We start from the raw sequence: 12,100 nt of genomic DNA, 5'->3' as shown, positions 1-12,100 counted from the left end.
CCTACAGAAAGAGCCCAAGTGACTGAAAATAACAGAGAAAAAAAATTGTAGTTTGTCCGCTCGGGTGAGTGCAAAGAAAACCTGCAGTAGCCTATACCCACTAGTTTAGGATTTTTAGCCCCTCGGTCACATGACCAGGCCGCATAGCCAATGAGAGAGCTCGACTCAGGTTTCATTGAGGAGACCAGAGAGGAAAAGGCAGAGACTAATCTGGGGTCTGCCGGGTACTGACAAAAATTCTTCCCTTTCTCGCCCTGCTTGGAACCTCTTTGTTGTGGTTTTGAAGTGTTCAAATGGTAAAATATTAAGAGAGGACAGATTCCCACCACTGGATCCGCTTCAAACGTTTGTCCTGGAACAGAGTGAGGAGAATAGGGGGAGGAGGAGGAAGAAGGAGGACAGCAGCAGATTTTCTCCTCTGCTGGAGTTTCTTTAGTGGTAGAATGGGGGCTGGAGCTTTGGCCATCTGTGTGAGTAAAAACTTAGATCTCTAAAGATGTCTTTTTCAGCCTGAGATAAATAATAATAATAATAATAATAATAATAATAATAATAAAATAAAAAGTTGTAGAGAGTTTGTACTGCTATGTGTTTTTACCCTCATGTGCTGGAAGTTTTCTTCTTTGTAAATGAAAAGTAAAGTAAAGCTTGCTCAGCAGGAATAAAATAAACATGTTTTCTGAAAAAGAAAACAACTGCCTGGTATCTCAGCAGCACGGTCATGTTTTCTTTCAAAATAAAAGCATTGAGGGATAAATCCTTTCCTAGCTTCACGTTTTTCCAATCTGAGTCATGCTGTCTGTCAGTGATGTCATTTGTACAATTTTAAAACAAAACAAAGCATTTATAAGCACTAGTTGCACAACTTTGATTTGAAAGTTTTTTGTTTATTTAACTTTTTCTCTAGGTGTTCCCTCTGAGTTCTGCAGCTGCTGGTTTTGTGCCAGTTGCTTCAAAGGCCACCCACATACTGTAGGGAGATGGGACTGAAAGGGGGGGCGGAGAGAGGAAGTTGCATGCTAGGACTTGCTATTCAATTCATAAATGAACTTGTACAAGACAAGACATGATGAGATGGACACACCAGTACTGTTTACCTAAAACCCTTAAACTCCTAAACTTCCTCAGCGGTCACTCAGAAATGTTAAAGATGGAAGTGGAATTCTTCGACATGTCAGAAGATGATGTGTGGAAATGTTTTTGAAATGGGGGGAAGGGAGAGAAGGATGAGCATCATTACAAAGGGTGAATCACAGCAGATTGTTCTGGAAAACAACAGAGGAGCTTTCATGACCTCTGAAAATGGTTTATATTTGACTAAAACGCGGCAAACTGCATATTTTTATCATTAGACTAAAAACTTTTTTCCAAAGAAAGAGCTTAACTGAAGGCGAGTTTGTTGCATTTGTTAAAAGTTAGTGTAGATGATTAAACATGTCGACATGCAGCCATGAAAGCATGAAACTGTTTATCTTCTAGCCTGTTGATGAACAAGATCTGTTTGTCTCCAAGTTATCCATCCAAACGTTTCTTTTACCAGCTTCTTTCCGGGTCACAGGGAGCTGCTGTTTATCTACCCTGGACAAGTCCATCACGGGGCCTAATAGAGACAAACAAGACAAACTCTCACTTTCACTTAGGAACAATTTATTTTTACACCACAACCATCAGGACCCTGAATGCAACATAGCACCGCAGTGTTAATGTATGTGGAACAGGGTTCAATATTATCGTGCAATAACCCCTTAAAAGTGTGTAGTGCCCCATGACTTTTCCTTTATTTTAGTCTATCTTGTAAATATTTTTACACATTTCTTTTATTTGCCTTTTTAAATCCAGACAACACAGGGGAACAAACTAGGGAACTCTTCATTTCATTGTGTTACAATGGCAATAAAGATATTCGGATTCTGAATTTAGAGTTACCAATTAACCTAACATGAATGCTTTTAGTCTGTGGCACAGGAGAGCATGCAAAAACTCCCAGGAAGTCCTAAAGCCTGGAGGCAAACCTGCAACCTTTTTGCACAAAGGCGACAGCCCTAACCCCTGCCCCCCGCTGTGCCGCCTTTAGTGCACGTTATCCTTTGTGCAGAAGCGTTCGTGTGTTCTGAATACAACCCTGTGTTAACAGTGTGGGAGCACTAAGGTAAAGACTATGGCTCTTTAAGCCATCAGTGCCATCTGTTAGGTGGGTTTGAACCAGCTGACATCACACGACCGAACCCACCGAGGAACAAAAGAAAAGAAGCTTCTGCCAGCTTGTTCAAGAACAGGGAGACTCATTACAGACTAAAATGTTGCCAGAATGTTTCATCATTTAGTCAGTCTACTTGTTTGAAGTGATGAACCATGGACTGGCAGCGTGTCGCGTGGTAAAGTTGCGATGGCTACCAAAGGTAAAACTCCCCAGTCTGCAGTTACTGGAAGTGCAGGAAGTCGTTTCCTCCTTCCTGCAGGCGCTGAAACCTGCGTCTCTTTGTCGAGCTGATCAGAATCTTGATACTTGCACTAAATAAACAGACAGATAAGCATTATTCTGCAGTTTAATGTGCATTTTTCCCCCTATGACTAAAAGGGGGTGATGTTTGTGGAGAACTTGTGTGTTTACTCTGACAGAAGATGTTCAATTTGGGAGTTTTTATGACGAGATGCTGTTTGCTTTCATATGTTAGACGGAGTAAATTATTACACGTTTTATGTGCTGTGCTTCACAGTTTACCATAGTAAATATTTTTAATCATTTTCAAATATAAACTATTTGAGATATTCTACTCCAGGTCTATTCAACTGGTGGCCCGCGGGCCACATCCGGCCTGTGAGTGACCAAAGTTCGGCCTGCCAAGTGGTTCATTCATTTCTTAAGCCCAAACCCCCAGTTTTCTACTTTAATTAATATAAGTTCTTTTAGTTAAACATAGACATGTTTGGTGTCTACAGAAACATCAGAATTGTGGCTACAAGCTGGTAAAAGCCATTTCTATAAACACCCAAGACAGTTAAAACTACAAGCAGTTGAAGGTAAAACTATGAAATTGAAAATAAAATTGGTTTAAAAATTTGGCAAGTCTGAGATGTCAAAATATTATTTGTGTTAAAAATGAGGCAGAGTGTGTTCTTTTAGATATAATTTTATTATCACTACTTTTATAGGGTTCTGTATGTTGTATTCATGATTAAATACAGCAAAAATAAACTATTTCAAAGGTAACAGATCTTTGTAATACTTGGTTTATTTACATAATAACATTAATTGCTGGATGTTCGGCCCCTCAGCTGTCGGCCTGCAGTAACTGTGGCCCCCAGAGCAATTTAGTTGAATAGCCCTGTTCTACTCTATGCCACTATTTTGAAAGGGAGACCCTTTTGAGGCTGACGTTGAATGAAAAGGTTTAGGTTTAAAGTTTGTGACATAGCAAATTACTCTACAGTTTATTAACTAGTTCAAATAAGTTTTAATGCTTGTTACACCACAAAAAATTATAATATTAAAATAATTAACAAAAATAGAATTTCTCCTTTTTAATTACCTTTAAATAATGTCTCATAATTTTACTTCAAGAAGTGTAAGCTCTCACCAGATGTCCATGTGTAGAGGTGTGTGTGTGTCCTTGCCTTTAACCAAAGGTGTTACCTGGTAACCTGAAATTTGTCTTAGCAACACAAGCTGTCAGCCCTTCCCCTTTCCTCCAACTCTCAGCACAAGCTGTCCTCGGAGCGTGACAGTGCAGGTGCAGGAGGTGTCGCACCGACCTGAAGCAGGCCTCATTGCTGCTCCCTGTTCTCTGTGCAGCACAGCACGACAGCCGTGCAGGTCCGAGAGGACATGAAGAAGATGGTGCAGATCCCCATCCTGAGATCCAGAGCCGTGGCAGCCGGACACACCAGGCTTTTTGGAGCGTCCTTGTTTGAGCTCCATGAGCAGGGCCTGCTGGAGGATGGGGTGCCTCATGTGCTGCGGAGGATGGTGGAGCATCTTCGCTTGCATGGTAAAGCGAAAAAAAAGATGATGAACAATAGTTTGCATAGTTTGTTCTGTACAGCATATATTCAGCAGAATTGTAAAGTTTGTGTTTTTTATTTTGTTTTGTTGCTATAAGCAAATTTTCACATGAAAACCAATCAACTCCCTCCTGGGTTTATGTAACTATGTTTCATTCGGTGATCTATGCGAGTAAAACTAAACAGGGAACTAAAAACTGGAGAAACTACATGTAAGCAACGCTGGGTTTGCAAATTAAAACATAAAAGAGGGAAATATGCCAATAGCATATAATACAGCTCAATATTTATAGATTTATAGACATACCAGGTATTTACATGGTACTTGCATGGGACAAACCTGGCCTGGTAAATATACATGTTACTAACTCGATATATACCCAATGAGCCCTGAGCTGTATTGTTTATTTCTATTGGAAATAACCGTTGAACAGAGGAAGCCAGAGCTTGACTTAAAGCTAAAAAGAAAACGGAGACAAATTCCAACAGAATTAGAAAAAAAACTGTGCTGATTAATACTAAAAAAACATATAAAAACAAAACTCAGAAACCATATCAGCTCTAGTTTTACCTTTTGTTATTGCATAAATATTTAATCTAAGGTAATGCACTGCAGGCATTTTGCTTCCTGTTTCGCAAATGAAACAGAAAAGGGGGCAGCACAATGGCTCAGTGGTTAGCATGGATGCCTCACAGCAAGAAGGTCCTGGGTTTGATCCCCGGTTCGGACCTGGGGTCTTTCTGTGCGTAGTTTTTATGTTCTCCTCGTGCTTGAGTGGGTTTTCTCCGGGTACTCCAGTTTCCCCCACAACACAAAAACATGTACAATAGGTTGCCTTTAGGCCCAGGCCTCCCTTGAAAAAGAGATCTGAGATCTCGACGGGACTTGCCTGGTTAAAGAACAGTAAACAAAATAAATTTCAGTGTTTTTTTATAGGTTCAAAAAATATTTCAAAACAACAAAAAAAAAAGCAGAAATCATAAACATTCCATTTTTTAAAATATTTCAGTCTTGGTGATACATAAAAAAATTTTTTTAGATGTCCACTGTTTAATTTGGTTAAAATAAAAATATTTTTAGTCCACTGAGCTATTGACCCCCTTTACTTCCTGTAGTGTTGCTATTTGACCACTAGATGTCAGTACCACGCAGTATAATTAGGTGATTCACTATTAGGTTTTCAGGGTTAATATTTTCTTACAGTTCTATGTTCATCATGTATTTTATCCAGTAAACATATCCTCAGCATCATCTGAACTTCAAGGGATATCACTTGTCAGTGTTTGTTTAGAGTAGTTTATAGTTTCAAATACCTATCTTTGTTAAATGACAAACATCTTTTTAAACTGTATAGAACAAAACTAAATGTACAAAAAACTCAGTACTTCTAAATCTGGACATTTTTTTGTTATCTGATTTATAAAATAGGTTTTCCTCTAAAAAACTGAATGCACATTAAAGTAAGAAGTTTTGATCACAAACTGCACTTTTTGTAAAAACCCTGCAAAGACCAAAATGCAAAGCAAGAAATGTTCAGTTTGCATGAAAACTCTGAACAGTGTAACAACTTTACCTAAGAGAGATACTCTTGGAAAGTAAAAATCTGTTTTTTTATTTACTCATCTTTAGTTTTAGCAAGAAAGAACACCTTTAACAGAAAAATATTCAAATTTTATTGCTGTTTCATTTATTGCTGTGATAGTAAAATGGCAACATCACTCGTAAGGATATGGTTTATCACGACTAATCAGTCTTACTGAATAACTGAAGGTGCAGCTTGTAGTCCCACCTGCGTTGCTTGTAACTAAATAGCATCTGTGTGTCTTTCCTGCAGCTCTGCATCAAGAGGGTCTGTTCAGAGTAAACGGGAACGCTCGTGAGGTGGAGACGTTGAAACTGCGTCTGGAGAAGGGCGACAGTGTGGACTTGCTGACTGAATCCGACCTGTGCACTGTGGCCAGTTTGCTCAAATGCTACCTCAGAGAGCTGCCTGGAGGCCTGGTGGACTCAACAGTGCAGCAGCAGCTAATACGACACTATGAAGGTAAAATTATAAATAAAATAAAAAAAACACAGACCTGGGCTCCTACCTTTTATCTGATTTGTTTAGTTTACAGATTTCTCTGCAAGAATCATCCAACTCTTACACATTTGCAGCCACACAATGTTAGTGAAACATCTGGGTCATGGTTCCAACTGGCTCATGGAGCTGAACTTCACTCCCAGCAGTGCAGTCGTCTCCATGAGGCAGAGCAGATGAAGGAACTGGTTTTGTACCTCATCCTCCTGGTGATGATATTGGCAGGTCTGAACCATAGAATGAGTCATTTGGCAGGTTGAAGTGTTTGCACACACGTTCAGTCTTCTTCACTGTGTGTTTTGGGACAGAGGAGTGAACTGTTTGGCTTCAGTTTTTACAGTTCCTATAAATATCTGCCTCCTGTTTCAGGGCTGTGGTCCAACAACTGCATTAGAAAAAACATTTAATTAAAGGTCTGAAAAAAACTACTTTGGTGGCATTTTTTTATATCAGTAGGGACTCCTTAAAAACATTATAATATGGGTATTTAAGTAATAGTATAATCAAAATCATTACTATCAATAAAATAATTACTAAAATAGAATTTTAGTAATGATTTTTTTTTATTTTATTTATTTAATTTATTTAATTTTATGCTCTAACATCTAACTTTTGATTGCAAAAATGGAATATAGCCTACACACAATATTTGCACAAATTTGAACAGAATTTGACTCCACTCAGCTGTAAAACTTATTTACACTCATGTGATGAAGGCACGCCTTCTCTTCACAACATTTAGGTCACTCAGTCAGGATCAGCAGTCATATCTGTTTATCCAACTCTGGCCCAGTTAATTATCCCAACTAAAAGCATCAACATATTTCCAGCTTCTTTGTTCAGTGTTACTGTATTCTGAGTCAGATTAACTCAAGATCACTGCTTTATGGGCCGCAATTTATTACTTATTTTGAATTTATACATTTTTTAACTGTTTTACAGTAAGTCAAATTGTTCTTGTCAATTTCAGTGCAAAGTAATTGGAAAAAGAAGGTCACCCTTTTTTAACTGTAGTGTTTTACGTATCGGGACACAATCCAGTCTTTGCCAGATTCCTCAGTCTTTTGGCAGCAGAAATGAAGTAATTTGTTCTTCACTCATAGCTTTTCCAGTTTGGCTTTATTTTTGTTTAATAAATAAAGACATAGTGGAATTTGTCAGGGTTTTGAACGCTTAAACCTCATTTTTTAATGTCTCAATACATAAAACTCTAGAACTGATTTTATTTCTTGTCACCTAATTTATGCTGAACAGATGTGAGTAAGATGAAAATGTTGCAAAACAAAACAAAGAAATGTATTCAGGTAGAATTTTGCATCTGTTTTCTGGTTACAAATGTCACACAGTGTGCAAACAAAACACAAAACCAAAGTGTGGCATCCCTTTATTTTCTCTCTTTCTCTCTCTCTCTCTCTTTCTGCAGAATGTGGAGATGATGGTTCCTGGTCGGTTCTGAGAGATCTGCTCCAGCAGTTGCCAGATGTTCACCACAGCCTCCTGCGTTACCTCTGCCACTTCCTGACGCTCGTGGAGAGAAACCACGAAGAAAACCGCATGACTGCGCTCAACTTGGCCACCGTGTTCGGACCCAGTGTCTTTCAGTGAGTTCAGAACAATTCAAGTTCGGCTTTAAACACACTGGGATTTCTTGTTTTTGGGAACGTTTACTCTGTCGTTTCTCAAAGGTAAAATTATTTTATTGCAAAGCGTGAAATGTGAAATTTCTTTAAGGATTGATAGGGCCAGTCATTTTTAAAGTTTGGCACATTTAACATCTTTATTGTAATTTCACAATAACCATTCATGGATAATTTATCAGTAGTAGAGCGTTAAAATTTCTTTCAGCTTTTCTGAAAGACATGAAACATCAGTTTCATTTATTCAATCTGTACAGTAAGATACAAACAGGTTTGTTAGAAGCACCTCAGACATCTGTGGGGTTTGTCAAAACATTTGGCCACCAGATGGCGCTGTAGTTCTTAGACATCGTTTCAATGAAAGCATTAGGTCATGTATCCAATCCTGATCCTTGAGGGCCACTATCCTGCATGTTTTAGAGGTTTCGAATGACTCTGTTATGAAAAGGCTTCTGAAGGACTTGAAGAGGTCATTTAATCACTGAATCAGGTGTGTTGAAGCAGGGAAACAAGTCAAAATGCAGGACAGTGGTCCTCGAGGACCAAGATTGGACACTGGATTAAGTCAGAACAACTCAAGAATTCAAGAGGAATTTTATTTTGTTTATTTTTTGTCCCATGAATTGATTTCTTTCCAGTCTGACTCTTAAATTTAAAGCATTACAATAAATCCTGGATTAGCACCAGATGGGAGTTTATGTTAAGTGAAGACTAAATAAAAAAAAAAATAGCATCAATCTTGTGTTTTTACATGTTCAAACAACGCAGTGATATGCCTCTGTCCAGTATCTATTTCCGTTCTCTTCTTTTCTGTTTTTGTTAGGTTTAAATCCCACCTACAGTATATCCTTCCACCTGCAGCTGTGCTGTTCTGCAGGCTGGTTACTGGTGGATGCATCCAGTTGTAAACTGGTTTGCTCCAGCTGGGAGCTGCAAATTGAAACACAATCGGGTCTCTCTGGAAGGAGGCCTTTCATACTGTATAACCTGTCCTTCACTCTGTAGGCTCTGCATATGAAAAGATTATATAATTAGACTTACAGTAAGGCCCGCTGAGTGTTCATCTCACACAGCTGTTCAGTAACATCGGACCTGCTGCTGATAGGAGGGTAGACGAGCAGATGGAGATACCCTTTCATTTAATTATCCCAGTTCCAGTTCAGCACAGTCTCAGCTTGATTCCTACCTCATCACTGTAAACAGTTCAAACAAATGTCATGTTTTTTTTTTATTATAATTTTTTGCAGCGTTACAGCTCCTGGCTGTCAAGCAGTGACGGATCAAAGTATCTGCAACAAGATCATGAGCAAACTCATCCAGAACTACAGCCGCATCTTTGAGACAGACGCTGATCCGGAGGGACGGCCGAGGCTCATAACCGTCAAGGTGCTGTTTGCAAGCGCCGGCGCCAAACGTTGATGTTTAGATAGTTTTAACGTGATGACCAGGACCAGCTGCTGAGATCGCTGCGAGTCACTTGTTATGACCACGCAGTTTAAACATGAAGATCTTCTCTTTATCCATCCATCTGAAGGAAAGATGGTTAATAACTTAAGGCTTATATAACTTGGAGCTAAAATGAATAATAATATCAATCTTCCATCACAGCATTGCAGGAACAGTTTCTCCACAGGGAGCAGGTTTGTCTCTGTTGTTGCTGGTTTCTATTTGCTGCTCTAAAGAATGATGTCTCATATTGATTTCCTGGTTTCCCCGCTCTGTTGGTTTTCCTGGTATCGTCTTGTTGCTGCGTGCGTTTCTACCTACAGCAGTGGTATCAGCCGTGGAGAGGCTCGAATAGATTCTGGTTTAGGATGCGGCGTTTATGAAAAGAAAACAAGGGATTTAGTCTGACTTCTTGCATCGTTTTTAAAAAGAGTTTAAGAGCTGAGGAAAAACGGTGAGTCATGTCCAGTTGGGGCAAAAACAAAACGAAGTTCTTGGTTTTTGAATTTGTAATGGCAATCCACATTTGAAGAAATCCCTTGTGTGAACTAACTGTGTTAGTTTGGCTGATTTAGATTTGCCAACAGATTGAACCAGTTGTTAGAACAAATCTAAACCAATGATTGCTTTCTGCAATAAAATCCTAGAAGTAATTCAAGAGATATTTTGGTAAAAGACAATTATATGAAAACACAGGCAAAATCTTCACCCCCCTCCCCCATCTTTTATCAATCTATATTAGAATCTAGCAACATTCCAAACATTTCTCTGCTTTTCCACTTTTACAGTGGTATTTCTCACCTTAATATTCATTGATTGAATAAAACATGACATCACTCATCTGATCATTAGGCCCCATGTCTGAGGTCTGAGCTCTTCTGGTTCTGACTTTTTTTTTAAACTTTTTCCAGTAACATCAAATGTAGCATTTGTCAGCCGTGTGACACTGTGTTCACCACACACACACACGTTTGTTTTTATATCCCTGTGGAGACCGTGGATTGACTTCCATTCATTTTCTGGTCATTTTATATCCTAAACCTGACCATTTACCCTAGAATTAACCTCACAGGTATATATCTGACCATAAAACTAACCTTTAATTGTGAATTTGATCAATTCACATCTTGGTCCTAAAGGGATATTTAAAGGGATCACACACTTTCTGGAAATCCATAGTCCTGCTCCTCACATTGTACTTTTTCTGGGCCATGTTGTGAATATTCATAGAAGCGCTGAGACTCCACTGACCCACATCTTGTAAGTCTAAAAAAATATCAAATAAAAAACCCCTTTACACCCACATACCAACACCTGAACACACAGATCCATGACCTGCGCTGCTGAACATCCTCATAACGCCTTGGAACATAAAACAGGCTCTGCAGTCTGAGCTCACAGTCATACGTATAAACAGTGACTGCTGGAGGATGTGTGCAGCAGTGTTTGTTTATGTGTTTTAATGTTAAATCTATTTTAACCCACAGTGTTAGAGGATCTCAGGTTTAAAGGAAAAGGAAAATGTATATAAATGTTCATGTTAGTCTGTATTATTTAATATATGTTGCTGTTTTGTTCCTCTGTGAAATGTTTCTGTCCTCTTTTTGCTCCGTATAGTCTAAGAAGTCTAACTTAGCAGATGCAGACACAACGAAGTCATCCTGCCATCTCGATGCAAACACATCACTTCCAGAAATACAGGTACGTATTTGTAGAGTTGTGTGTAACTAACTCGTACCTCATGTGTCAGCCTGCCTGCAGAGTGAAGCAGCTTTGTTGTTTAAGCCCTGGATGATTTTCATTGACCTTTGAAATTCTCTGACCCGGTCCATGTTTTTAAATACCTGACATGTGACCTGGATGATGTGACTAACAGGACATGGACATGTTTGGATTTTTCTTTCTTTTTTTTCCCTACATCCCAAAGCCAGTTCAGTTCAGTGGGAGTCTGAGATGGTTTCTGTGAGCTTAATGATGTTATCAGAGTCAGATGACTGGCATTTACGACATAATCTTTAAAGTCCCTCAGCAGGAGGAAACGTTAGCCTTATTAATATGTTTACAACAAGCACAGCTAATACCATAACCGTTATAAGATTTTTTTTAGGTAATTGTTTTTGGAGATGTTGAATTTTTTAAGTTAGAATTTGTGGGAAAAATTGAGAAAGATTTGATTGATTCTGTAATGTTTTCTTTTGTTTTGTTTTCTTCGTATTTAAAGACTAGACGACAATGTTCACCAGAAAACACTGAGCTTGTGAGCTCCTCTTCCTCGAACACCACGAAGACAAAGACAAGGCAAATGAAGGTACAGAAAAGAACTGTTAGTTTCCTGTTGTTGTTGTTTTTTTGTTTTTTTTGTCTTGAATTGGGGCAGCTTCCTGAGCCGTTGTGTTTCTGTAGCTGATTAGTCTGAGGTCATCTCTCTGCAGCTCGTGGCCTCTCTGCTTTGGTCACATGATGTGATGAAGGCCGTCGCTCCAGAAACAACAGCATGATTATTTGAAGAAAGAGCCAAACACGAGCTTCAGTTCATGTTTTAAAACTGGTTTTGTGTTTCTGCAGTTGAGCCCTGCCACAAACACGGCATTTAGTCACAGATTTGAGTGCAAATGAATTAGGAAATTTCTGATCAGGTTTTAGAAAATTACCTCTGGTATTAAATTTAGAAACTGTGTGTGGTTTGAAACTAGAGGACATGGGCCACAAAACTAGCTCTATATGAGTTTATATTATTTATTACTCATACAAACAGATAATGCGTGTAGCTTCTCAATGATCAGCTTGTGCTTCAGGCCCTGCTGAAATGATTAGATGTTGTTTAAAAGGCAGATTTGGAGATTGTAATGTATTTATACAGCAAAAACTGTGCTTAAAGTGGTCAGAAAAATCTAAAAAAAGAACAACATTGGTGTAAATGTTGAACCAGCATTC

The 12,100-nt window shown here is 38.7% G+C and overlaps 1 protein-coding gene across 1 annotated transcript in view; it reads left to right on the top strand.

Moving 5' to 3' along the window:
• Window positions 1–208: 208 nt before the first annotated feature.
• fam13a (family with sequence similarity 13 member A) overlaps window positions 209–12,100 on the top strand; it is a gene marked incomplete in the record, with an annotated part of 58,550 nt that continues 46,658 nt past the window's right edge. Inside the window, 7 exon segments of the mRNA XM_014007789.1 lie at window positions 209–470; window positions 3,794–3,989; window positions 5,838–6,047; window positions 7,507–7,684; window positions 8,968–9,106; window positions 10,784–10,867; window positions 11,388–11,474. Of these exon segments, the coding sequence (XP_013863243.1) occupies window positions 444–470; window positions 3,794–3,989; window positions 5,838–6,047; window positions 7,507–7,684; window positions 8,968–9,106; window positions 10,784–10,867; window positions 11,388–11,474 (921 nt within the window).

Source organism: Austrofundulus limnaeus, unplaced genomic scaffold (assembly GCF_001266775.1).
Source record: "Austrofundulus limnaeus strain Quisiro unplaced genomic scaffold, Austrofundulus_limnaeus-1.0 Scaffold44, whole genome shotgun sequence".
Taxonomy (NCBI): domain Eukaryota; kingdom Metazoa; phylum Chordata; class Actinopteri; order Cyprinodontiformes; family Rivulidae; genus Austrofundulus; species Austrofundulus limnaeus.
Note: the sequence above shows the minus strand (reverse complement) of the source record. Positions and strands in the feature narration are given on the sequence as shown.